The 26543-nt window shown below is 36.1% G+C and overlaps 1 protein-coding gene across 3 annotated transcripts in view; it reads right to left on the bottom strand.

The window, feature by feature from the left end:
* The window catches only part of stpg2 (sperm-tail PG-rich repeat containing 2), a 75599-nt gene that overhangs the window by 37933 nt on the left and 11123 nt on the right, over positions 1–26543 (bottom strand). The window contains exons 5-11 of one of the 3 annotated variants that reach the window (XM_088628599.1): positions 24028–24062; positions 22390–22505; positions 20693–20801; positions 13464–13571; positions 9547–9706; positions 8576–8739; positions 6050–6142 (exon numbers count right to left, since the gene is read on the bottom strand). In XM_088628599.1, coding sequence (XP_088484725.1) covers positions 6050–6142; positions 8576–8739; positions 9547–9706; positions 13464–13571; positions 20693–20801; positions 22390–22505; positions 24028–24062 — 785 coding nt within the window. The remainder of the gene's footprint in view (positions 1–6049; positions 6143–8575; positions 8740–9546; positions 9707–13463; positions 13572–20692; positions 20802–22389; positions 22506–24027; positions 24063–26543) is intronic. The other 2 variants (XM_088628597.1, XM_088628598.1) reach the window with 2 other exon arrangements.

Genomic DNA, 26543 nt, shown 5'->3' with positions numbered 1-26543 from the left:
AATACAGAAAATCTTTATTTTGAAAGGCCAAAAATTGTAAATATGAGGCTATTCCACACTTTTTTTTAATATTTCTCACCATGGGACATGAAGAAAAGGAGTCAAATGCAATGCTAACTTGCACTACATCATGCTGGTTTTCATTAAGTCTGTTGAAGGGATGCTCAGTGTGGAATTATTAAACGGCTTTCATACACTGATTACTAAAGGGACATCTCTGTAGGGATATTTTGGGAAGGGGGTGGAGGATGAGATTTGCTATATGAGAAGCACAAATATCTCAATGAAAATGCTGTCTGATCACATTATATTTTACAAAGGAAAATGTATTGAAAACGTGCTCATAGTGGGATCTTAAGCTACGATGCTCGTTATAACTATTTTCTGTAATCTTAAAGAGGAATTTTACCATAGAAATGACTTGGATTAATTGTTTTGTAATACAACTTATCATTCCAAATCTAGATGACTCAGTGTTTATTTACTCTGTGTAGCACAGTGTCTTACAGTACTGTATCTTCAGTAATTCTTCCCTGCTCTATGCTTCCACATACCATATTTCCAAGTAATGAAGACATACTCGTATAAAGTAATTTAGATATATCCTGATAAAGAAAAGGAAAAGAAAGTCTTCTAGTTTAAGAGACACATACATCCTGGAGCCACACAGAGTTCCCAACAGCATTGAAATACAGCATTGTTTCATAATGCTACATGCTTGAAGTATACTAATACATTTCAGGTACAGTATGTACAGTACATGAAATTGAAAAAGTCTTCCCTCATTCTTTTTGGAAAATCAAGTTACAACTTTGGACATTTCTCTCCCTGGTAAATGAGACAGTGAAGATTTGTAGCAAAAATACAATGTCCTCTGTTTTTACCATGCTACTATGCCTTTTATATAAATAGGCAAACAACTGTGTACCTCATTGTGCTTATCAATTAGTTGATTCCAGTGTATGTAGGTATCTGACTTCACTCTCATATCAACTTGATTTGTGGTCTTCAGTTTTCAAAGCTTTTGCACTTTATATACAAAATTGATGTTGCCTTTCTTTGAATTGGATGCTTGGTAATATTTAAAAGAAAAAAGTGCAAGAACTTTTCTTTGACGTCTGCATGCTCTTGTGCAGTGGCAGACAGGGAAGAAGCTCATTTGTGCCAGAGCCTGAGGCTCAGAATCTGATGTGAATGATTCAGGTCAAGTCATTACCCTGGGATAGTTTAAAAAGTACTTTTCTCAACCCTTCTGCATGCCATAAATAATGATTATCTGCAAAACATATTATTCTTCCCCAAAGATTAAACTATATTTTCTGAACTATTTGTTTACAATTAACTGAGGCCATATTACAGCTGCTACATGTAGGCTCTGGCAGAAGAAAATGTACTAAAAGGCAAAATCAGAGAGTAAGCATGTGGTTCAGTGGATTCTGGACACACCAGTGATATTTAAAGAAAGTGCACACCTTCAAGCTTGTCCAGTGTGGAAATAATTGAGCATCATCAACCAAATGATCAATGAAAAAATGCAACATCACCTTCAGTCTTCTTTGTTTTTGTTTTTTGGCCTCATCATAGCACTGTGTGTTAACTATCTTGGCAAGCACTGGAAATTCCTATTAATTGTTGGAAAAGTTTGTTTCTTGCTAGTTAGTATGATCTAAGAATTAGAATCATAATTGGAATTAAAATTCATTTCTTCTGTTTCCTGTGTAGTATTTGCTTCTCAGACACCACATAAGAATGTCAGAGACCTGGCCAGAGTCGACAAGTATGATCCACAGCTGCTGTAGCCTCAGAGTGAAAGCAGGGATACACCTCAATGCTCTCTGTCTCTAGGAGAGGCAATATGCTGCTCAGACACTGACTGATTTAATTCGAATTTTTCTGCTGAGTGTGGCTTTTGTCCTGTGAGTGAATCCCTTTCAGTAAGAGTGTGGTTCTGCCCTGGCACAGGGGTCTTCACCACTGGCCCTGCAGCATCCTCCTGCCTTGCGGTTTTCCTGCCAAACTGATCTCTCAATTACTCAGACCCACTGAACCTTTAAATTGAATTATTCACTTTACTTGACCTTCCTTAACTCTTTGCAGCTTAAAAAGTTTAGAAAAGATCTATAATGCTGTACAAAGTACCAGATTAAATAAAAACTTTGGGTCCATTGCAAATTATTGTACAAACCAGATTTTGGATACCTGGAGTTGATTTTTGGTTCTACCTAATGGTATCCTATACCATGTAAATATTCTCTGTAATTGGTGTCTAGAGTAAAGGCTGCAATTTTGATTACAGTCTGTGCCAAAGCTCTGTGATTCATAATTAATCTTTTTTTATCAATTTTGTTTCAGTGCAATCTTTCTGAAATTTAAGACACTGGGTGACATACAAAACTAAAAAAGCTTATAAGAGGGGCATTCAGTATAGCATAATTATGGCCTGTGCCTGTATTTCAACAATTAGATCTATTAAGTATCAGCTTCACAGATTCACACAGATATGGGTTAGCTGTGCTTTTTTTAAACGAAGTAAGAGACCATTGAACTGGGGTCTATATGCTAAATGCCTTGCTTACCTCATCTTCTGTACAGCACAATGCATGCAATCTGTGATTTGCTCCTTCAGATTTCTCTTTTATCCAGGTGGTCTGTCCTTTCCTAACCACCCACCTAATTCAGCTTCTCATCCAGGCACTAGTCATCTCATGTCTGGACTCATGCAGCTCCTTTCTTATAGGACTCCCCACAACCTATCTAGAATTCAACCTCCTAGAATCCATAACTAATTCACAGCTAATTCAAAATAGCTACCAAATTATAAGGCAATGTTTTTACAGCAATTTATAAGCCGAAACATAAGACCTGCCTTCTAATTGGGCTTCTCTCAATATTCAGTGTGTTAGTCACTGACTTACACTAAGTATTTCCTATTAACAAGCAAACTTACTATCATTTAACTTAACACAATATGCAGCATTTTTCCTCATTGATTTGATATGATGACGGAAGAAAACATGAATGGAATTGGACACAATTGACCAAGACATCTTCCACCTTTTAACTTTGGAAACGTTTTGGTTGAAATACTTTCCTGACTAACAAGAACCTGGCGAGCAAGGTGTGCACATCCTCGTCCCATTTTTCTCCACCCGTGTGAAGGTGGATTTTCTGCACTTTCAATGATCACAAATAAGCAACAGACTTGATGTTAAAAGTGACTTACTTGTGCTCGTTCATCCACAGAGCCAAATATTTCCAAATGTCTGGCAAATATGCAGCATCAGAACTCACACTGCCTGATAATGCCTGATGCAAGCTCTTAAATTAGGCTGAGGTTAAAATGTGTATTTGGATGATTCTACCTTCAAGCTGTTTCACTATTTTTAAGTAAAAAATTTACTTAAATTTTAAAGTTCACAAATAGCAATTGAAAGTATTATTTTAAAAAAATATTTGCCCATACACCAAGGGGGGGGGGTTGTGATTTTGAGTTATCTGAAAGAGGGGTATAATGTGTCAAAGATTGAGAACCACTACTCCAAAAACTTTTTCTTTCACCAATATAATACAGGTATGAAGTTTTAAATCAATCTCTCTGTAATGTTCTGTGACACTAATTCAGTACCTGCCATTAGCCTTACTATTTTTATCAATCAGCTGAGCGCATCACTAACTTTCCTTAACTCTTACACATTCTCTCAAAGGCATGAGTGCAGGCGGGCACAACAAAAAGAAAAAAGTTGCTGCCTCGTTGTCTCAGGAGTCTGTTCTGCCAATCAGTTTTACAAGTGCACAGACCTGCCACTAGACTGATGGAGCCTCCAGTCAAAACTGACCTTATCGTGTTCTCAGGACACACAGACACAGCTAGGTATGCCAGATTGTTACTCCGTTTGAGAGTACACTGTGGATCGCCAAACTAAGTCAATAACCAGAAAAGCCTCACACCCTCTCTCTATTTCACTTCCTTGATAAATATTGGACAATCATAAGCAGATAGATACAGGACAATTTGTCCCGTATGTCACATCTTTTGATATTCCTTGAACTCCTAAAGGGCTAGCTGCCTACTGTATGTGTGTGGACTCCTCTCACTCTTCCAACAGCAAGTAATGTTTCTTAATTGTTAAATACAAGACTATGTAATTTCCCCTATTTTAACAGACAGCAGGAATTGCTAATATGGTTTAAAAATGAAATGCAAGGCTTCCAGAAAATATTCCAGAAAAAACACTGTATTTTAATGCTAGTTAAAGGCAATTAATATGAAAAGCAACTTGCTGAGAAAAAAATTAATTACTTGTCTACTTTTATGGTAGTCTGAGATTTATCAATATGGGAACATAAGTTCTAGAAAATAAATTGTCTGTGTTAACAGCAAGACACATTCAGCCTAAAGCAGCTGGAAACCAAAGGCATATGCTGCTAGCTCTGCAGCACTATTTATAGCACGCTATTAAAACCATTTTATTACACAAAGAAATGAAAATGAAATAGCTCACGAATCAGTGGAAACTGCCTCTATACATTGACAGTGAAGACTCTTGCACAGGGAGGATTTAGTGATGTGGGTCTATTACAATCATTTTTTTTTTGCTAACACCCAACCAAACGTCTCTGCTAAATCTTCTACAGTCTTCACTTATGAGCAGTTTACACCTTGAATTGATTTTCCACAATGTGAATTGCCACTGATACATTTCAAGAAGGTCATCATATTCAAAAATAAGCATAAGCAAATATAAAAACATTCTTTAGGTGAGAAGGGATTGTTGGGTGTAGAAATGGCTGGTTTGATTCCCACTCCCTGTGGTGTTCACTGAGACTCTCTTAATAATCACAACACAGCAGGCTGCGTTGTTGATGTTCTCTCATGGCCAACTGAATTTGATCTTTGGAGACATGTGCCCACAGTCTTTTCAAGGCTCACAGAGTTTGTGGATAAACCTTGTTTCTACAATGAAATCATTTCTTTTAGCTTAATTTTAATCAAGGAAATAAAAAAAACATTGTACATTGCAAATATTGTTGCATTTATATAGGGATATGAAAAGTACTGTATATGCATTTTTACAAGGGAAAAAAACAGAGAGCTACTGAGTTACTTAACACAACTGAAAGACTGAACTACAGTATATTACTCCAAAAGCCTACTGAATCCTCTACAAGCCAGAGACTTTCCAATATGTCGTATAAATGTCTCTTTTGTTCTCTTGACTTTATTACTAGACCACATGCCAGAAAGAATAGCTCCTATCATACTATCAGTTTACAGTTCATGAAGGCCCACTAAAGGAGACGTTTTCATCCCCTGTGAGCATGGATCGATATGGCAAAGACGCCTTTCTATTATTAAACCACAGTGTTTTGGCAGAGGGACGCCGGCTCCTGCCTCGCTGCGACATGACGGGCCAAACGCACAGCAGGCCATCTCCCCACCTGGGTAGAAGCAGCAGCAGGCACTCGTGGGACATTCCCAATGCCTGATGTCAAGCAGAACAAAGGCGAAAGACGAAAGACTAGGTGGGAAATAAATGTGCTGCTCCGTGAAGCCAGTTTCAAGAAAGCAGCACAAATGTTTTTTTAAGATTTTTTTGTATGTACTCGCAAGGCCATTGAACCCTGAAGGAATGTGATGTAAGACTTTGCTTTAGAAAATTATCAATTCGGTTCCCCATGCTTTACAGCACTTAGACATGTAAAATATCTACATATTAGCAGTTTATGCAAGTATATACAGTAATAATTGTAATGTTCAAAATGTGCATTCATACATTTTGGTTATAGGGCTGAAATATGACAATTTACACTGTGCTGTATGTAGGCAGATTTCATTATGTATATCTCACCTAAGCTTTTCATATTGAGATTTTGTCTATTTTTATGTACACTTCAAAGATAGCACAATACATATCCCTGTTGGTTTCTTTGTGTGTATCTAAGTTTATCACCAGTCTAACACTGTGACAACCAGAGCTGTGGGAAGAAAGAAAGTAAATTAACTGAAAGTAAAGTACCAGCTGTACCCCAGTAAAATGCCTTGCCTTACCTTTGCTATTAGGGGAGTTTGCAGCCTTTCAGTTGCTGACCTGAATACAGCCGAGTGATGTTTCTTGTATCTCTCCTCCACTGTGCTCTTCACCTGCCAGCCAACAAGCATGACATTTTTACATATTGGTTTAAAGACCAGAATCTAAACAGACAGTATCACTGCACATGTTGATCCTGTTAATAGTTTTTCAGGTGTGTAGTGTACACCATGAACAATACAGGAAAAAAAGTGAAGCTGTAGGGCAATTCATTTATCACTTAAGTTTTGTATTATATCAACAGTTTTTTTATTGTACACTGGTTGTGTAACTTAATATGCTTTTATTTTCCATTTTCCATTTTAGGCCTGTGTGTGAGTTTACAGCCCTGTCTACAAAAGGTATTATTTCTGCTCATCTGACCATTATTAGCATTAAAAACTTTATAGGTTTATTCCATGCTCAAAAGAGAAGAAAGGAAGCACAACATTTTGGCTGCGGAGCCTTCTTCAGGTATAAAGGTGCTTACACGCGAAGAAGGCTCCGCAGCCGAAACGTTGTGTTTCCTTTCTCTCTTTTCAGCATGGAATAAACCCGTTACCTGTTTGCATGCTGACGCAGCTACCCACCTAAAAAACCTTGTGCTGTATATGAATCTAGGACCACAATTGTGTTTCAAGAAGCTGAAAAAACCAATAGATCATTGTGGTATCCAAAACAAAGATGGCATGATCCACCAATATTTTTAATAAGCTGCTTATCCTACTGAGGGTAATGGAGCCAGAGACCATCCCAGATATCCAGGGCTCTAGGAGACACTGAGAGAACACAACAGCAGCACTTCTGTACAAGAGGCAGACACTGGTGTCATATCATATGAATTAAAGGTTACTTATTGTAAAGGAAAAATATCTTATCTGGAAAGGAATTCAAATGTCACTGTGTGAAGACAGATTCACAGAGAATAAGTCCAAGACAGGATGGCTCAAATGGCAGTGACACAGCACTGCTTTGGAAACTTGTCTCAATTGGTCTGAATTCATGTTCCATGAAACCACAGATCACATGATCTAAATCTTATCTCTGGGGACACCTGAAAAAGACCAGTAATCAGAATAACCTGTACACCAGTGGGTTCCAATCCTGGTCAGGGCAACCCACACACCTGCTAGTTCTTGTAACCATTATTAAACGGTTAAATACAATTTTTAAAAAATGAAATAAAAACTTGTGACTAGAAGTCACAAATATGCCAATGAAGCAACTTCTTAGATCAATTAAGAATTCTATCTAATCTCAACCACCTTATCTACTGAAAGATGGGATGGAATGAATATCAGGAGATGTGTGGGTCACCAGGACCAGGATTGGAAACCACTGCTGTACACTGTTATAAAACCAGCAGTTGAACCACAATGATTGCCAGGTTTTACTACACAAAATCCATACTATATCGATTTTCACAATACCCAGTGGAATTTAACTGTAAGCCATTTGACTGAGGGGGCATGAGCCAAATGAAAGTAAACTAAAGAAAACAATGATAACTGTAATTACAGTAGACTGGTGAATTCAAATATACTAGGTATGAGTAAATCCAGCTCTATAACAGTTCAATAATGAATGCCTGTTTTGTAACCTTTTTTTCCACACCTGCACTAACTTTCACTAATGGTTATACAAGCAAGTCTTTGTACATAACATTTTTCACTGTCTTGTTCATAACATTTGATCAACTGTTTTCTATCAAGACTTTATATCTGAGGAAATAATAATTTCGGTATGATATCAGATCCCATTTTTTCAACAAATGATGATTAAACTGGTGATAAGCAATTTCATAAATTCATTTTTTAATTTTATGTTATCTCCTCAACCTAGTGTCCTACCTCTGGTTTAGTTATCAGGCGTCTTACAGCTTCTAGTGACTGCCTTTTCTTTTATCACAGTGTCCACATCTCCATAGTGTCTTTACTTTTCTTTTGTCTCTGTTTCTGAATTAGTGATTTGGGGGTTCACTTGTTCTTTTTGAGGGTTGAACCTTTTTGTCCTAAGGCACTGGAGGCTACCTATTAACCAAACTGGTTAAGCCAAAACCTATAAGACTTAAAAACCCAATAAACATTTGCAAAGCATCTGATTCTTGGATGTAGATCTTCCTTTTGAAATATGCTTTCAGGTCTGGGCAAACATGGGAAAGTTTCCAGTTATCTAGGTGAAATTAAAAGCATACCAAATAGCTCCAGTAAAAGACAAGAAAAGAGACACTGGTAAACATATTTGTAACTGTGAGTTTTCTGAATGGCCTTTTTCTTGTCTGCCTCTAGCTACTGCATGTTTCAAATAATTTGACAGCACAGCTACTTTTTCATAAACTGACAATTAAAGAAAAACATTCTCAGTCTAACCACAATAAAAAAAGATTGATTTGATATGGTTCTGAGATATCTACTGGTTATCAGAGCGTATTAGTTTAACTTTTAGAATACAGTAAAGAGTACTGCAACACTGTACGTAAGGTAAATTTAAGATAGCCCTATCTTTACCTGGTACTCAGCTGGCCCTGGAAGCATGGCTTCATGTTTAGTTACAAAAGCAGGGGTTCGGCATGCTGTTGACCCAAATCCTCCTTTTCTTGTGCTTTCCAGGTATGCCTTTTTAAGGCTTTCTTGTGCAACACCATAGTTAAACAAATTGTAAGCTCCTGGGCCTAATAAGAGAAATGAAAGACAAAATGGGCTGTGTCCTTTAGACTGTTTTGCCACAGTTAATTTCCAACACAGTCACTATATTTCTGATATGTCTTCACTGTTATGATTATGTATTTAAATACCTCTAAATAGAGATGTGTTAAGTCTGATGTGTTTGTTCTTGAAAGATCCACAGAGGTTAGTGACAAAGTTATTGTTGTCATAATCTGAAACTATAGTCTCACTATATACTCTGCAGAGAAGAATCAAATTCCAAAAGTTAAAACCAAATTGAAATGTTATAGTGTGAATGGCCTTTACCAGAAAAGATCAATCACAGTGCTGAGGCATGGAACAGGCAAATAATGTAGTGTACTGTAAGTGAAGATTAAACTATATCTCTGAAGTAACTGTCGTTGATTACACAAGTATGTTCCTTATCAAAAGGCAAAATGCATACTTTGTTATATTGGGAAACATTACCTATTCAAATTCACAAAATATTGAAAGATGTTTTTAATTTTAGAGGAAAAGGAAAATGCCTACAAACCAAAATCGATCTATAATTGATTTGAATGCCTTGTAGTAGTTATGTTCGTATCGTTACGAACAGTAAATGTATTGCTACATTTCACCTAAATCTTATTTTCCAAGATAAACCTGTCACAATCCATTTTTTGGTTTTATTCAATGTTGTCAGCAGAGCTTTCCTTAAATATATTAAGTGCTAATCGTGTGCGTGACAATCTGAGGCAGCACAGGTACTGTAGGCATGTTTGCACTATGAGCATCATGGAGGCTTGACAGCACCGGTGCTCACTGCTGACCTGGCGTGATCGTCTTCCTGGAGACCGGAGTGAAGCGCACAGCAGTGACGCCAAAGGGGCTCTTCTTCATCCCTGTGATCTTCCTTAACCTCTCCAAGGCTGTACGTGGGTCATCGTAAGCACCAGGAGCTGGAGTCTCCGACTTGACGGGAGCAAATCGCTGGTGAAGCACATGAAGAGCACAGTTTTGGTTTACAACTGAACTGCAGACCTGCTGGAACTGCTTTCAGAACCCTATGTGATGAACACAGATGATTGAAAGAACGGTAATAATCACCTGATGCATTTCTCAATAAGTAAGCTGATTTTATACCTGCTATTGACAGAATAGGTAATAAATATGGACCAAGATTCTTCACAAATGCAACAGTGCTTTCTTTCACTCAGTTCAGATATTGTGTGACCTTGCAGTTTTTGTTTCCATTGTGTATTAGCCTACTACATCTTAAAGGGTCATTTTCAGCACCACTAGGTTCCAGTGTAAATTTGAGCACAGTAAATTATTCCAGCAGCAGCCCCAACCTTAATACTAACACACATGTGACATCTCATGTCTGTCCTCACAAGGCCTAGAGTGCCAGCAAAAAACTGTAAAAATCCAAGTACAAAGCAGAACACTATACATCAGTGCATGTAAGAGCATTATTGTAGATCAGATTACAGTTCAGTAACTTTTTTATGCCCTGGTGATTGTTCCTGGTGATTGTACTACAATATACAACACATCTCAGCATGCAGCTGTCAGCACAAGCCTATATTCTTTCTGTTGTGACAATTTATTTTAGAATAAAAACATATGCAGAATCCTCTACTAAAAAGAAACAAACCTTTGCCATATGCAGAATCCTCTACTAAAAAGAAACAAACCTTTGCCATTTGTTCTTAGGTACACATGCCCATAAATTACAATTATGGCACTATAAAATTATTTACACAGGACATTTAATAAACACAATAATGGAATATGCATAGACACAAGGAATTCCTTTCACAGAATATGTTGCATTGTGATATTTATCTGAAATGGTTTTGAACTAAACTCACTTTATATTTTATTGACGCTAGCTGAACAATACAGAGAAAAATGAATTATTTAGGCAAATGGCCAAGGTGTTTCTGAAATAGATAAACTTGCTGTATACCCAAGACAACACGGTTTCTCCTTGAATCATGAAATACTTCCTGTAAATTGTATCAGGCAAAGCAATTCTGTCCTAATTTTACCATTGGGACCAAGGAAACTTTGAGCAAAATGCCATTTTAGAATACGGACAGCCATTTTTTTTAAATAAATCATTGGTACTCTGTGAGACACAGCTTTGGGCTCATGTTAAAGATATTCAAGGTTAAAACAATTCTTGGCAGGATTTTCATTTTGTGTAAAACCTAGAGGGAATAGTTTCACAAATCCATTTTCATAACGCATCAAAAGAAAAGAAAATTCATTATATATTGCACATTAAAAATCTATCCTACATTACTTAGCTTTTACAGTATTTCACAGTGGTCTATGCTGAATGGCATCGTGCCTTGACTATTTCAATTCATATTTCCTATCAAGTAATCATTTCTTTGATTGTTAGTAACGCAACTCAGATTGATAAATAATCTGCAGTAGGAAAATCATTAGAAAAAAGCTTTTTTTCCAGAGTTAGAGGAAGTAATTTCAAAAAGTTTTCTATGTTCTACTGATAAATACACTACAAAATAAAATCCTGTATGATAAAACCTGCCTTTATACAGTGCTCTTCATTCCAAAGCATTGTAGGGAAGCTCATACAGTAGATCACTGCTCTAAACAGCTTGTGGTTACAGTTAAAGAGACTTAGGGTTGCTTCCTCACAGTTGAGCTGATGGACAATGATCTTCGTGCAGAGGTTCACTGTATTTCTCCATTGAAATATGCAGACACCACAGTGGCTCATAAAAGTGCACTTCACCTGATGCATAAGGTGAGCAATGTGCTTGAGCAATATGTTGAAAAATGCCTTAGCTAGAGCTCTCCTCAACACCTGCCCCTGCTAGCCCAGGAAGGAAGACTTAGCTAGAGAAAATCCATGCAGTTATGAGAAGAATAATAAACTCCTTGTGAGCACATTCAGTTTTATGTCATACAGCCACAGTCGGTGTCAAAATCCAGTACCACCTGCAGTATCCCATGCTGTGGTAATAATACGCTGAGATTTTCTTCCAGTCTCCAAACTTGCACACTGCTATCTTATTGGCAGAGCACTTAGAACTCTTATATGACACACAGATTTTTTTGTCAGCAAGAGATTAAAATCTTTTGACTTTTAAAACAGTACAAAATGCACATATATAATTAGTAGTCACTGAATTACGTTTTGTGCATATAGTGTTCTATTACTCTTTTCGAGACAGTTTTTCTTATTGTGAGTTCAGTGTGGCAACCTGCCTTTCCTGCCTTTCCTGCTCCGTGTGGCAGTCTGAAATGTCAGATCTCCAAGTCTCTCAGATATATTTATTATTATTCCTGAAATATCAGGTAAACTCAGGCAGTTCTTGTGTTCCATTCCAGCTGAGCTGTCATTCACTATTATGCAATAATGTGCATAATCCAATCTAATTGATTTTATATGAAAAATATTGAAGTAGAGCTGAAAGGTGATGAGAATGGTTTGGAATCTCTCAAGCTCAAGACAGCAAGCTCTGGTGTGTAAATCCTTCAGATGACCTTTCACTCCCCAGACACCTTTCACAGATCATTCCTGTTAGGTTTTGCCAGCATGTGAATTAAGACCCCAAACAATTTGATCCCAGTACTGATCAGAAACCTAGTCATTCAGTGTCTTAATTTTAACAACATTAATGGACAATCTATTTGGTCTAACCAGGACTGTGCTTTGGTCCAAGAGGCACTTGGACCCACCCAGGAACTGGATCTCCTGGTTATGTGAATATGATCTATGGATGTTGAACATTGTAGTGTAAGAGAGAAAATAAGACTGACATTTTGATTGTGCACTGTGAGGGACCATAAAAACCATTCTGCTAATAGGTCCATTTTTATTGTAGGACCTTTGACGGTGAGAAGGAATATTACACCATTGTATAATAAAGTGAGAGGGCAAGATAAAAGAATGTCACAGGAAAGGGAAGACTCGGCTTTCTCAGGAATTCTGCCTGAAATTACAGCTAGTCAGCTTGCCCCGCTTCGAGAGAAATGACAAGAGCTAAGACAACGGATCTTTGGAAGACCTTTTTTGCAGTTACTGCTGCAATATTACTTTCCTTTTCGGTGTTTGAGCACCTTTGCAAACATGAAACGTAATGGTTTCTGCAAACGAATTTACACATTGAAGACCACAATTCCCCTTCTGCTTGAGACATTCAGGTCACTTAAATAAATATCTTATATTTACAGTATAAGAGTGTTTAAGAATGTGTTTTAATTTTTATAATTGACTTGGTTTTACCAAAAGGATCTTTTTGTTTGGTTTTGTCTTTTAGCTATGTCCATTTACTTATTGATAGTTCTTCTACAAAGAAAACTAATGGAACTGACAATGTGGAACAGGTACAATAACATAGATATTCACGTCCTTTGGTTCTCCTGAGCTCCATTTCTGCTATTTTGCACTGGTTATGTCAAAGGAAAATGGTATCTGGCCAGGAGTTGGAGTTTCAGGTTCAGGAGTTCATCTTAACCAAGGTGTCCATGACAAGGTGGTAAATGGTCACCCACCATTTGATTAATAGATTATCACTCCAGTAGGACATCATACTGGTTGGCTACCATAGTATACCGTTAACCCACCGTTGTATTTTTAATACAAAGCTTTGCCAGTCCCATTCTTGTAATTGTAACACAAATTCTTATTTTGAAACAAGGCTACAGAAGAACACACGTGCTGTATAGAAGATCAGATTTCACCTCAGGACAGCCTTTGTCTTACCCGTGCCTGGGACAAGAATGGTGGGTTCTGAGCTGGAACACCATTGTGAGAAGTGCTTGACGTGTCAAACTGGCTTTTAATTTCATATTTACCGGGACCAGGTACACCCTAGACCAGAAAAGAACAGACCAAAAATGAAAACACAAATAATAACAACAAGCATAAGGACATTTTTTAATTTTTCAAAAAAAGCGCAAGTGCACAGAAATGAAAGGTTCTTTTTGTAATTGAAGGCATCTTAACCAGTACAGATTGTAAAGATAAATGACTGAACTATGGAAATGAAGCTCCATTCAAGGCTGAGACAAATCCAGCAGCAGAACAGAGGTCACAGAACATTGAGCAGGTGCCATCAGCCATCTTACAGTGTCACCTTGCTCTTAGACATCCACATCCAAATAAGCGAGTAATTATGTTATAGATAGTGGCATCTGTGTGTCGACCTTTGACCTAAGGTGGTAAGCTGCACACAAACCTCGCAATGTAGGAAGATGCATGGGCAATTAGAGACTGGGAAACAAACAGGGTCATTGGGTAGTTACTGAACTGTCTCGGCTCAGGAAGCAATGTCATTCATGGCACTTCTTTATTGTCACAAGGCATCATTAATCACAGTGCAAACATATGAGTTTAGAACTGATAAAAACAAGGTAATGCTTATATGTCTTTGCAACATAATTAATATTGCAGGTGATATACAGTAACTCATATGTGAAGAAGACTTAACATGAAATCTGTTGAAAGCTGTTTTGTCCTTCTATTTTGCGGCACAAAATTAACCTTTGCTGATTCATTAATTGTTATTACTACTAATACAAAAGGGAAAAATACGAATAGGAAGAAGAGGTAAAAGAAATCTCTGTTTTATGAAATCCAATTTACATGTATTCTCCTAAAGATACAGCTAGGGCTACATATCAACAAGATCGGGAACCACAAAGTTATACAAAAAAGAAAGTTATAAAGAAGTCAAGAGTTGCAGCAGAACTTTCAAAACGGAATCAAATTAATGAAAACCTTTTAAAATGTGACACATATTTTCACAGAATCTCAGAGTATCTTATCACAGTTACCTCTAGCACAGGAAAAGAAATCTAGTTTAAATAGCATTTTTCACAATTATAAAAAATACTTAAATTAGCCTACCATGCAGATTAATTTGCACTGTCAGGTGTACTTGTGTCTTTGGTCTTCAACCAGAAGATAATGGTTCTAAATTAAGATAAAATGCCAATTAAGTATCTCAAGAATTTAGTACTTTTACACTATTTTATTTTATATAACCATTGAATTATAGATAATAGCCTAAACAAATAGCATGGTACTAAATACAGAAGTCCAACATATTTTTGGGGTTTGTGTCTGTTGAGTCTTTAGGAGACTCTGAATTATGTTGTTACTGTAAATTCAGGAGACTCTTAATATATAGTATAAGTCTCAATAATTGCAAATACAGTTTATTTAAAGATCTTAATCAGCCACTAACTGCAAAGTATCTGCAAAAATTGCAGGAATCCACTTTGTGAGATGCCCATCCATGTTGTAAGTAAACATATGCTAGTAATAGCATTTACAGTAACTGTTTTCTGTGGTCAAGACAGCTTTGACCACAATTACAAATATACGGTAGATCCAAGATACCCAGTACTTGATTAAACACTTTCAAAGAGAATAACTGGAAGGAGACAATAATATGCTTATACATAACTCAGAATATCATTGAGAAACCTTGCATACTAACAAAGAAAGGAAAGATATGTAGTGTGTAGTAATCATAAAAGTAAATTGCAATTAAAGAAAAGTTACAGATATAAACTACACCACAAAAGACAGAGAACTTTTGATTTCAACAGGGCCATGTGCTCTTTTTTGTATTGTAAAATATAAACATCAAGAGCACAACCAAAAAAAACTACAGAAATAACAGCCTTTACTACTTACAAAAACATTTTCATTCCACTACCATTTTTCCTACAGTAGCTTACTAAGCTTTTCTCCCTCTTCCAGCAGCACATTAGAATTGGTGGCATGTGTTTGTGTGTCCCTATTGTTAAAGATGGAAGGTAGCTGCAGTGCTGCACAGAGGTTAGGGTGCTGAGAGAGCCCCTGTTATTCTACGTGTTGTGGGTGCTCTGTGTGAGGTCTGTGTGTCCTATGTAGGACAATTGGAGGCGTCCTCCAGGTAGGGGCCCAGAGGGCAATGTAGGCAATAATGACCCATCTGTTCACAAGCTGCAGCCACCACTTTCTAATGAAGACAGATGTGGGCTGCCCTACTCCTTCTGCCTGCAGGGTGCTAATGAAAGCACCTAATGGTCAGAGCCTGCCATTTTTGACTGAATGATGACCAAAAGGGATGCACCTGAAAAAACTAGTTGGTAATGTTATGCAGTCATTAGTCTTTATCCCTGCTGCATTGATTCTCCAGCACTCTAGCAAAACAACTGCTGCTCTGAAACAATGTTAGCTCCAGCTCCCTGTCACTTGGAATAACCTTGCCCCAGCAGCCTGTCAGAAACACAGCCTGATCTCCAGAACCCTGGATCCCACATGCAAACATGCTCCTGTTACTTCATCAGCAGATTTTGTCAGATTTGGAAAATAAAAGAGTAAAATCAAACAGGAAAGCCAACTTTGAAGGCAGTCACATGGTTATTCAGCAGAAGGGTGACACAAAAAGGTACTTTCCACATCAATCCATTGTTGCCCAGTCAGTAGCACCATCTGGATAAACAGCTCCTGTTCAAATATTGCTTACAAATGACAAGTACAACTTAAAAAGTATGTCCCGTTGTTGCAGAGCTTTGACTTTATTGCATTTATCCAAAAGCTTTTGTGTTCAATGGATCAAAAACTAATTGAAGTAAATTGCCATGCTAACCTAAAGGCATACAGTAAAAATGTAGGGTTTTTGTTAATGGGGATTTATTGTATAATGTACGAAATATTATATCTCAGAAAAGAAGGACTAATATTTTCAGACCCTAGCAGTTAAAAATAAGTGCAAATGCAAATGTCCTGCCCAATGTTAACCAGAATTGAACGATTGGTACAGTATATTCCTATTATACATTGGTAAATTATTTTCAGATGAAGTACCCAAAACACACACTCATTATATTTTTTTTAATTGCTGGTAATTTGAAGTAAGTAAATTAACACAAAAAAAGTCAAAACCTTAGATATCACAGGTAACCTAACGGTATTTTATCACTAGTTCCTGTAAAACATCCAATTAGGAAAACACATTTTTGAATGTATGATATTTATAAAACAAAAACGTTAATACCTTATGGTGTTATTAAACAAAAGTTCAGGAGGAGCTCAAATTCTAATCCCAAAATCTAATTTTCTGGTCTGGTTGGTTGCCCACTCTGAATGTGTCTTTTCTACACCCCTCTCTTCACCCCCACTGCACCCTAGCAGCTGCCTCCCTGGCTCATTCCTTAATGAGGGGCTAGCACTGTCATTTCCTCAGCTTTGTGAGTTAACAGCAAAGTATTAAATACACTATCCCTTTATATTCATTGGCTCATTTTGACAAAACTACTAAATGTCCAAAGAGGCAAAATAATAATTTTAAGCTGCATTGCTTCAGTCCAAAACTAAGAACATTTGTTATGGCAAATGTTGCCTACAATATGAACAGTACTGCATATTGGATGTTTAACATTGTCAGGCTCTATGGCATGTTTAATATTACATTTGTATGCACCAGAAATTTACTAATTTAATTTTTATTATTTCTTTTTTATTTATTTTACCCTCTATTTTCTCTCCTCTGTATGAGAATATTAATTATTTTAACAGAAAACGTCCACAAAGATAGTGTGTTTTTGTTATTTGAGTCAGAACTCTCTGTGTGTGGACTCAAATGTGCAATTTGGATACTGGCAAACACAGAGACCTGGGAAACAGCCTCAATTTATCTTGAGCAAAAACAGAGCAACTGTCTTCCATTTGCTGATATCAGAAGCCATTAGTGCTTTAGGGGAACTCTCACAAGCCTGTCTCCCAGGGAAGGCAGGCCTTCTTCCAAGAGGGAGTGAAATGGCTGATAGGTTATGCCAGGAAGAAAAAGAAATGCAAATTACATGGATTTTTAAGTTGAAGCTTCTACAAATATAATCAGCTGTCACTTGAAAAAGCATTTAAGGCAGAATCTCAGAATTTACTGCACAAAGTCTGTCAAGGCAAGGTGTACAGAGTAGCTATGGGTTGTAGGTTATATCAGACTTGACTTTTAGATAAAAAACACAACCAGGCAAACATCGGGAGTACACAGACAGTTTGGATGATTTAATACACACAATGTGTAGAACCCTAAATGTGCACAGACGTAAGTCCCAAACCTCTGTAAAGGAAGCTATGCAGGATTGCTCTGGCTGAGGTCCCATGATCTTTTGGTGACTTTCTTATTGTACTAAAATCAAAATTTATTGAAGAGGTTCATAGTCTTCACCATTGGCCTGTTGAGATAAAAGCTTAGTTCCTTACCGGAAAAGCCTTTAATAGACAGTTACACCATCTCAAAATGGTGGTGACAGTAAAGAGAATAAACAATTTATACTATATTGAGGCACTTCATAAAAGTTACAGAATATGTTTCTTTTTCGTTACAAATAGGATATAGCAAGAGGTAGGTCAGATCCTTTCATTTATAGAAGAGAGATCTCAAAGTATCCAATTGTTAATCTTCTTTCCCTCCTCTCACAATACAATTGTCATGGTATTTTCCCACTTGTCGTCTCTGCTTCAGGCAAATATACAGTACCATCTTCAGTCTGCAGCAAAGACCACACTACTGACTCTTTCACAGCCTAACAGGAGTTTCATCGATCATTTGTTGGTATACGACACAAAATCTTTTGCAAAACATATTCCGAATATTGTACTTATATTAAATTTGCTTCTAGAATATCTGGGAAACCAGACAAGACAAAGAGATAACAAGAGAAACATTATTTGGATAAAACCAATTCTGACATTCTCTGTTTACCCATATATTGATAGAAATGTATATAATTCCTCCAGAGACAAGATGGAGTGTAATTTGATTCATACCGAACAGCTATTACATAATTTTATTCCAGAAAGTGAACTTTTTATTGTAATACTCTGTAGTCCCTAAAGTAAACAGTTGAAACACAGTATGATACCAGCCAGACTCTAGCTTCCATTTGGGTTAAAATCACTATCTAAGAAACTATGAGGAACAAAGCAAAAAGTGGCAATGGTTTAGTGGCAGTTTACCTTACCACAAATACTGGACAGAAAAGTAAGGTAAACTAATGTCCCCTGAGCCAAGCATTCAGAGCTACTCAGCTTCATGTTTAAGTTTTTTTTAATTATCTATGGGAAGAAAAAAATATGGATCCTCACTTGCTTTGGAATATGAATAGAAGAGAACTCCTCCACCATATTTTCACCACAATTGTAATAAAAATAGTAATTATCCATAAAACACAGGTTAATTATACATACTGTATGTCCAATCTACCTTCTGTTTTAGATGTTATATTCATCCTTTTATTGTGCACTGTTAAGGCATTCAAAAGTATTTTTACTTTTGTACAGTATTTTAAATAATGGATGGAATTATTTTCACAAAAAAACATTGTTGGAAGTTTCTTCAATTTTGCACTCCAGATCCGAAGAATTCTCAAGAATCACATTTTTCAACTACTTTTAATCAGAGACAGAATCACATACAAAACAAGTACAACATGTTACTCAACATAACAACAGGAAAATCATGCTTTTCACTTCACAAAACTCCTACCAGAAGAGCAGCAACAGAGCACAATTCCCTTTCTATCTTTCTTTTGTGATGACACTTTTGTTTCTATAGGGTTCAGCACCCTGGTTTTGTCCTTGCTTATGAGGTGGCTTGCCTACTGTATTCAAACAAATGAATCTTTGCTGGAGAGATTTTAAATTTGAGACCGAACTTCAAGATGTACTATAAAAGACTTACGTTTGATTCTTAAGCTTTGGCGCCATCTATTGAGTATGTGTTTCTCTTCTTTAGGATGTCTTTCTGATATCATGTCACCCTGGGTTGCCCAATATTACTGGACACCAACAAGGACCAAGGCCCATAGTGGCCTATGATTCCGAGGTCTTGAGTGCTGCTTCCATTAGAAGTGCCTTATTTAAAAAATTCCCAACATAAGTCAGCTCCAGATTCTATTTTGATCAAGGAAATGCAGCACAGTAGTGACAATTTCACCTTCTTTGAATAAAATGTTTTTTAAGCATGTGCTGTTAAGAATTTTTAACCTTAATCATATAGTATGATACATTTAGTTTTAAGTAGAGTGACAGTGGAGCTTGCATTTAAAATGGACTGTTCACTAGGACCGATGGTATTTTTCCAACTGTATCCAATGAAATAAGGTACAATATTCATTAAATGTTTGCTAAAGGCTTTCAAAAGTCACTGAAAAGGGAAAGTTGTGCAAATTGATCACTGAAATGTAGTATTATAAAAACGTAGTCTCTTATAATAGATTCATAATAGTCTAGTATCCACAATCCTGAAAGTAAGTTAATACTGCTAAGTACTTCAGGGTCAATAATGAAACTAGGACACAAGCACAGGATATAAACTTAAGCCACTTAGTCAAGGTTCTGATGATTCTCTGGAATCTTTCAAAAAATAACTAAACTATATCAGATCAATATGCCACTAGCATCCGTACAAGTAAATGATTACTGCAAATAGACCTAATGGCCTTGTAGATGTGACATATGCTTACCAGCCTGGCAGCAAGTAAAGTTAAAAAATGTTATAAGAAATCTAGCATTTAAATGATGCCATCAGTCTGTCTTTACTATAATAATAAAATAATACAGTATATGCCATTGTTTTTTTTCCTGAGTATTGTGAACTCATCAGACTGATTCTGAGAACATGAGAACCAAAGAAAGGCTTTTGTGCCTCCCTTTTTTAACTAATGAGTTCACATACTGTACTTCTGCACATCCATCCATATGAGTTATATCCAGGTTATTCAAGGAGAAATAATGGATTTCTGGCTGGATGGCTAGGATAAAGAACCAGTGAATCATTCAATGAGGAAAATGATTTTCTCTTCCTAAACAAAATTTTAAATTGTGCAAACCTTTTTAAGTGGCAGCTCTTGTTTGTAATGGCTCATCTGTGCCTTTTACGCTAACAAGCAAACTGTACATCCTTTTTCCGAGCTCGGCTGAACAGCCTTTACCTTCTTCTCCTCTTGCAGCGCCACCACTTCGTGGTACCGTGGGATAAAGAGCTCCTGCTTCTGCTCTTCCTTCCTGATATTGACGTGCTCATAATGTAGTGCACTCTCTCTGCGAGATTCAGAGGGAGATTTATGTTTCATTGACTTAAACGGCAGGAGGAAGATCATCTCTTAAGTCAATCAATTTGAAATGCTTATCACAGTGTTATGTATCTGCTGTGGGAGGCAAATGATTCAAGTTTTTTTTCTTTTTCCACCCATCTTAATTGTGCTGAGTGCAGGTGAGGCTCAAACTTGCTATAAAGATACTGATGATGCTAAGAAGTTCAATAAAAAAGTCTAGACGGAGTGTGAATTTACAGTTGTGCACTAATAAATGGATAATTACTAGGGATACATTTCATAACCATTAAATCATAAATTAAAGGATGGATTATATGATTTAAATAAAAATAAAACTACTATGACCCCAGGAAAAAAATGTAATTATTTTATGTTCAGTCTTTGGAAATATATTTAAGGTTTGCAAATGATTCAAGCATTGCCAATGAAAAAGTAAGCACTGCGAATCATTTATTCAGATTTAAAAGAAAGTCTAATGTGTCACAAAGTGTGTTAGTTAGCGAATGCAGACTGAAGCCTCTGTCTTTAAAACAAATCTCTTTTATCTGATTTAACCTCTGATTCACTGTACCATGTGTGGTTTTGAGTTTAATTCCCCCTGTCAGAAGTAAAAAAAGTAAAGATATGCTATGAGTGTTAACAGAAACATATGCACTATACAGTACATACGTATCTGATTACAGTATTTGTTTCAGTTTCACCAGAGCAGAGCTAGTGATTCTGGAGTCACTTCACACATACTGTATTGTGGTTTACAGCATCCAAATCATAACTTGCCTGTAAATGGAAAGCATTTGCTGCTTTAACCACCAGAGGTTGCTGTTTCATACCCCAAAATATTAGAAGTCCATTTTTAAAGGCCATTATCCTATTGGCAATAAGAAATGTGCTTGGCTGCATTAGTATATACTGTATGTGTCTGCGAATAAAAGGGTCCAAGAGAAAAATTATCACTATATGTAAAACAGATTAATATATAAATAATACATAAACCAGAGCAATTCCTTTGATTGTTGTAGCAATTGAAAAATTAGACTTGCACAGCAAACTATAATAGATGAGTGTGATATTTAAAACTGTTCATGACACTGAGAAACACTATTTCATCCTCACTGTAGTTCTGAAAGTACTTTCTGTAATCTCCCGAGCATCAGTAACCCTGTGATCCCTGTGATCTTTCTATTGGGAAGGGTAAATTTCTTATTGTGGTTCGGTTATTATAAAATGGTTAAATATCGGGATGTATACCTATATTTAATTACCTCTTTCTTTAAATATTTTTCAGCATATTTTAACTATCACTTGCTAGACTAAATTAGTATTCAGTAATACCAGAAAAGGATTCATTTATAAAAATATTTTTGATATTCATTTATCAAAACGAACATTATTTTATTTGTTACAAATACAGGGTCATCAAACCAGTAAGCAATTCAGTACATGAAGACATCGGTACCAATCAAACTGTAACATCATTATTACCAGTTTTAAGTAAAGCTGTTTTTATTTTTTTAAAGAGCAGAGACTAGATCACCAAATGCACACATCACAGGGCAATGGGGGCCGTTACTCACTCCAATAGGTCGTACTCCCCTGGTCCTGGCCCCTCTTTCACTTTCAGCTCACAGCGTGCTGCAGTCTGGTTTCCAAAATGCACTCCTTTGTACTTCTGAGTTGCATAGGATTCGATCTGAAACAACACAGAGCATAGATTTCATTACTGATAACCTAATAATTACAATGAACTGTAAAGATTCTTAAAGTGCTTTGTACAGTATTGAGGGAAACAGCATACATTTTCACTCTTCTCATTAGCAATGAAGAATATAATGAATATTACATTTGGACTCAACAGTTTGGACAGCAGTCTATATCAGAGATCTGCAGCTCTGGCCTTGAAGGCACTCCTACAAATGTATTGTATTATACTGCGGTAAAAGGAGCATGAACTACAGTATAAGAAAGCACAGTAAAATTGAGGTAAAGCATGATCAAACACAGAGAGGCACAGTAAAGCATGCAAACCTTGGGAAGCCAAAGTAAACACATTATTGAAATGAGGGAAAACACACGGAGCAAATTTTGCTTTGAAAACAAAGAAGCAATTGTGCTATGACGCAACAAGTAAGATAATGTTATTTTCTTGTCTGCACTGCAGTTATGGTCTTTTCTCAGTGACCTATATGGTATGGAGGAGTTAATTGCTTCTATTGGAACAAGTAGCACCAAACCTACTTTAGCTACTTTATACAGTACATTTCTCTGGTCTCTGCTCATTTTTATGACAATTGCCGCTTGATGGACACATTCTACAGATTCCCTACCATCAGTTTTAAAGACGTTACACACAATGTGCCCATCAGAAAAAAATACCCTTTATATTTTTAATAAGGGGAATACAATAGGAGATTGTATTGTTAGATGAGGGACCCAGCCCTACAGTACATATTTTGTGAATATGTTTTTACTCTTTAATGATTCTATTTCAACAAAGGTAGGGGCTGGTCTCAAGAGGTCAAGGATGGGAAGACTGTTGTTACCATTCATAGTCACCGTCATTACTGTATATACTGTACATTGCACTTTAAAGCAATCCCATATTTGCTGTTCCAAAATTGTATGACTTACCTGCCGTGTGCAAAAACTGCTTATTTTCACCAATGTCTACGAAGACACTTCCACATAATTTTCTCGATTGTGATATTTTATTTAACAACACTATGAAAACGAGGATGGTCATTGTAAAGATGATCATGGCTGTAAGAGCTGTGGTGTTATATTCCAGTAAATCCACCTTTCACAGGGAGAAATCTTTTGTTAAAGACATTCTAAACATACAGTAATTGGCAATCATTGAATGCGAAGAAATACTGCATCCATCATGGATGATTTAATTCTTACAAGCTGAACTGCAAAGAATGGATGAAGCTGACTGCTACATTTTAAACATTTGGTTTCTTTGATTCTGTTCAGAAACACTTCATTTGCCACTACTAAGTTGCTAAATTTACATTTTAACATGTAACAATACCATACCAACATTTTAACAGCAACATGCTGTTAATATTATTAAAATCTCTCAAATAAGCTACAAAAAACATAAACATACAGGAGTGCATTACCCTGGTGGTTTTATTATAAACATTTTTAAAACAATATAATTGACTGTTTAATAGAATTAACTGATATTCATATTTATTAAATTTTGTCACCTGCTGAAAGTGTCCTTCCTGCTTGTACACATTAACTCAAATATAAAAGAAAAACATATCAATATTTTTTTACAGAGTATAATTTCTTCAGAAATTGTATTTCTTCATGTCATTGTATAATCGTACAATCATCACATGTTAGATGTGATCAAATTTAGGACAGCTTTTTTGGCTTCTTATATGTCATTGCACTGATAGTGAGTCTTACAGACAGGTAAATTTGAAAGCAGAGTACTTCATCATGGTTAGGACAGGAATAATTTGTCCCAATAGTTTTATCACTGTATATACTAATTATTACAGTATATCAGTAAATCTTAGAAATGGAATGTATCTTTTTTTCTGTGTCTTTTTTTCCTAATGTTAATAATTTATTATGTGAAATCCACCAAGGTTAAAATGAATATTTCTTCAGTGGGAGAGAAAGATAAAATTTAACACAGAGAATCTAGCTACTTTAAATTCAATTTGAGTCTAATAGCCTTCCTGCTGGCAATTCCAATAAGACTAAACTTGTTTTTATACTTTATATTAGTCTATTAAACTTGATCAGTGCCACTGAAATAGAAAATGAATACCACTTGGTGAAGAAATCAGAAGAACAATAACTACACAGTTGTCAGAGTGAAAAGTTGATTCTGACATCTACAGGACTTCCTACTGAGCTAAGTACAAGTAATATCTTGAGATCTCTTTGCATAGTAACCCTTAAGAAACATGGAAATGTCACAGTCTGAAAAAAGGATACACTTACAATATTTATTCATTCACAGGATATGTGCATTTTAAGTTCCAAGTTTATTGCTAGAGAATCCTATCAATATACTTAATTCAACCAGAAACATCTATCACAGAATTTGAATGAGCTTGTTAATGCAACAGATGTATCAAGGATAGAAACGTATTGAATCATTGTCTTATTTTATTGTAAATGTTTCAAAGGTTCTGTTTGTGATGGCTGACATTTTAAAATCACTGTTCCAAAATAATGCAATTAGACACAAACTTAACTTACTGACCCAAGCATCTTTAAGCTGAATCTTACATCTATCACAGGATTAAAAGCCCTTAAAAGACAGCTGAAAATAAATAAAGAAATAAATAAATTGATGCACTCTTGATAACCCTAAATCACTAAGCTCTTTATGCCTCAACTCAAAGTGTTGACACAACCTACTTCAAGGTCACTGTTGACTTGGTTAGTCATTAGAAAATAAAATATGGTTTAATTGAAGCAAAGTCAGCATGGTGCTGCATTATTTTAAGTGAATATTGTAATATAACTTGAAGAAGAATTACTAATAGTTCCTTATGTTGACATCAAAATGGATGAACAAGGTGCTATGCAACTTTTTAAAACGATGCTCCCATAATTAAGTATGGAAATAGATTCTGCAAAGAATTAAGGGTCCCAGTGGTGCATTAATTTAGCCGCTAATGGACTGCTCGCCGGTCCCATCACACACAGGTAGTTCACTTTGTAAGGGCCACGGTTGCCAATATGTCAATGTCAGTGGCGTGGCTGGTATAAAAGCCAGGCAAGCTTCTTTATGTTTTACAGCTCCCTGAGCTTAAAGAAAGAGAGTCAAGATGCTCTGAATGCATGCTAAGCATACATAATGCCACATTCCATCCAGAGAGCATCGCATCATTAACAGCTGTGTTATTTTCACAGGTGAAAAGGAATACACGTTGGTACAGTTTTAATTTTGGCAGAATTGCAGAATGGGCAGTAAGAGCATTTAATATACAGTATATATTCTGTTACTTCAAACTCTGAAAACACATGACAATCTTGTGTAACAGTTTTAATGGTATTAATGCTTAAAATGGCATTTACAGCATTCCATTTAAAGGTAAGCAGGGGAGGAAATAATGGGAGAAGGCTAAATTATTGCTTTTTAGTGAAAATGTCTACTGTTGGGAAAGAAACAACTAGCGTATCTGTTTACTTGTAATTATTGATTTGAGGACTTACTGAAACTCTTTCCTTGAGGAGAATATGTTTTTACTTTCTACATACAGTAATTCTGCAGCAAAAAAGTCCTTGTAGCATGATTTTAAAATCATATATTTATGTTAGGATGCAAACTGATAAGCGAGGAGAAAATTAATTTATTCAATTATTTATTTAAACTCAGTCCTTGAAGAGTGACGATTACTTTTATAACTGTATCTACAGTTTATGGATTTCACTGCAGCAAATGTAAGTAGAATCTGCCTCCAATTAAAAACTTAGTTGCTTCATTTGACAATTCAGAATTCCAGTATTTTCTTAAATGAGACATCAATCTTGAAAAGACAAAAAATAAATTAAAAAAAATCTTTAAGCAGATCTAATAAATCTATACAAAATAATAAATCTGCATGTACAGTTTTTTAACTCAGTTGCTTAAAAGCTGTTCCTGAAAGTGTGCTGACAAAAAAGTGAACACTGTTCAAAAGAGTGAACAAATGTCCCCAAACTCTATTTTGATTTGCAAAATAACACGTTACCAGAGTGAAACACCCTAAGA

The sequence above is a fragment of the Lepisosteus platostomus genome, chromosome 4, assembly GCF_059453375.1.
Source record: "Lepisosteus platostomus isolate fLepPlt1 chromosome 4, fLepPlt1.hap1, whole genome shotgun sequence".
Lineage (NCBI taxonomy): Eukaryota > Metazoa > Chordata > Actinopteri > Semionotiformes > Lepisosteidae > Lepisosteus > Lepisosteus platostomus.
This window is presented reverse-complemented; position numbering and strand designations above follow the sequence as displayed.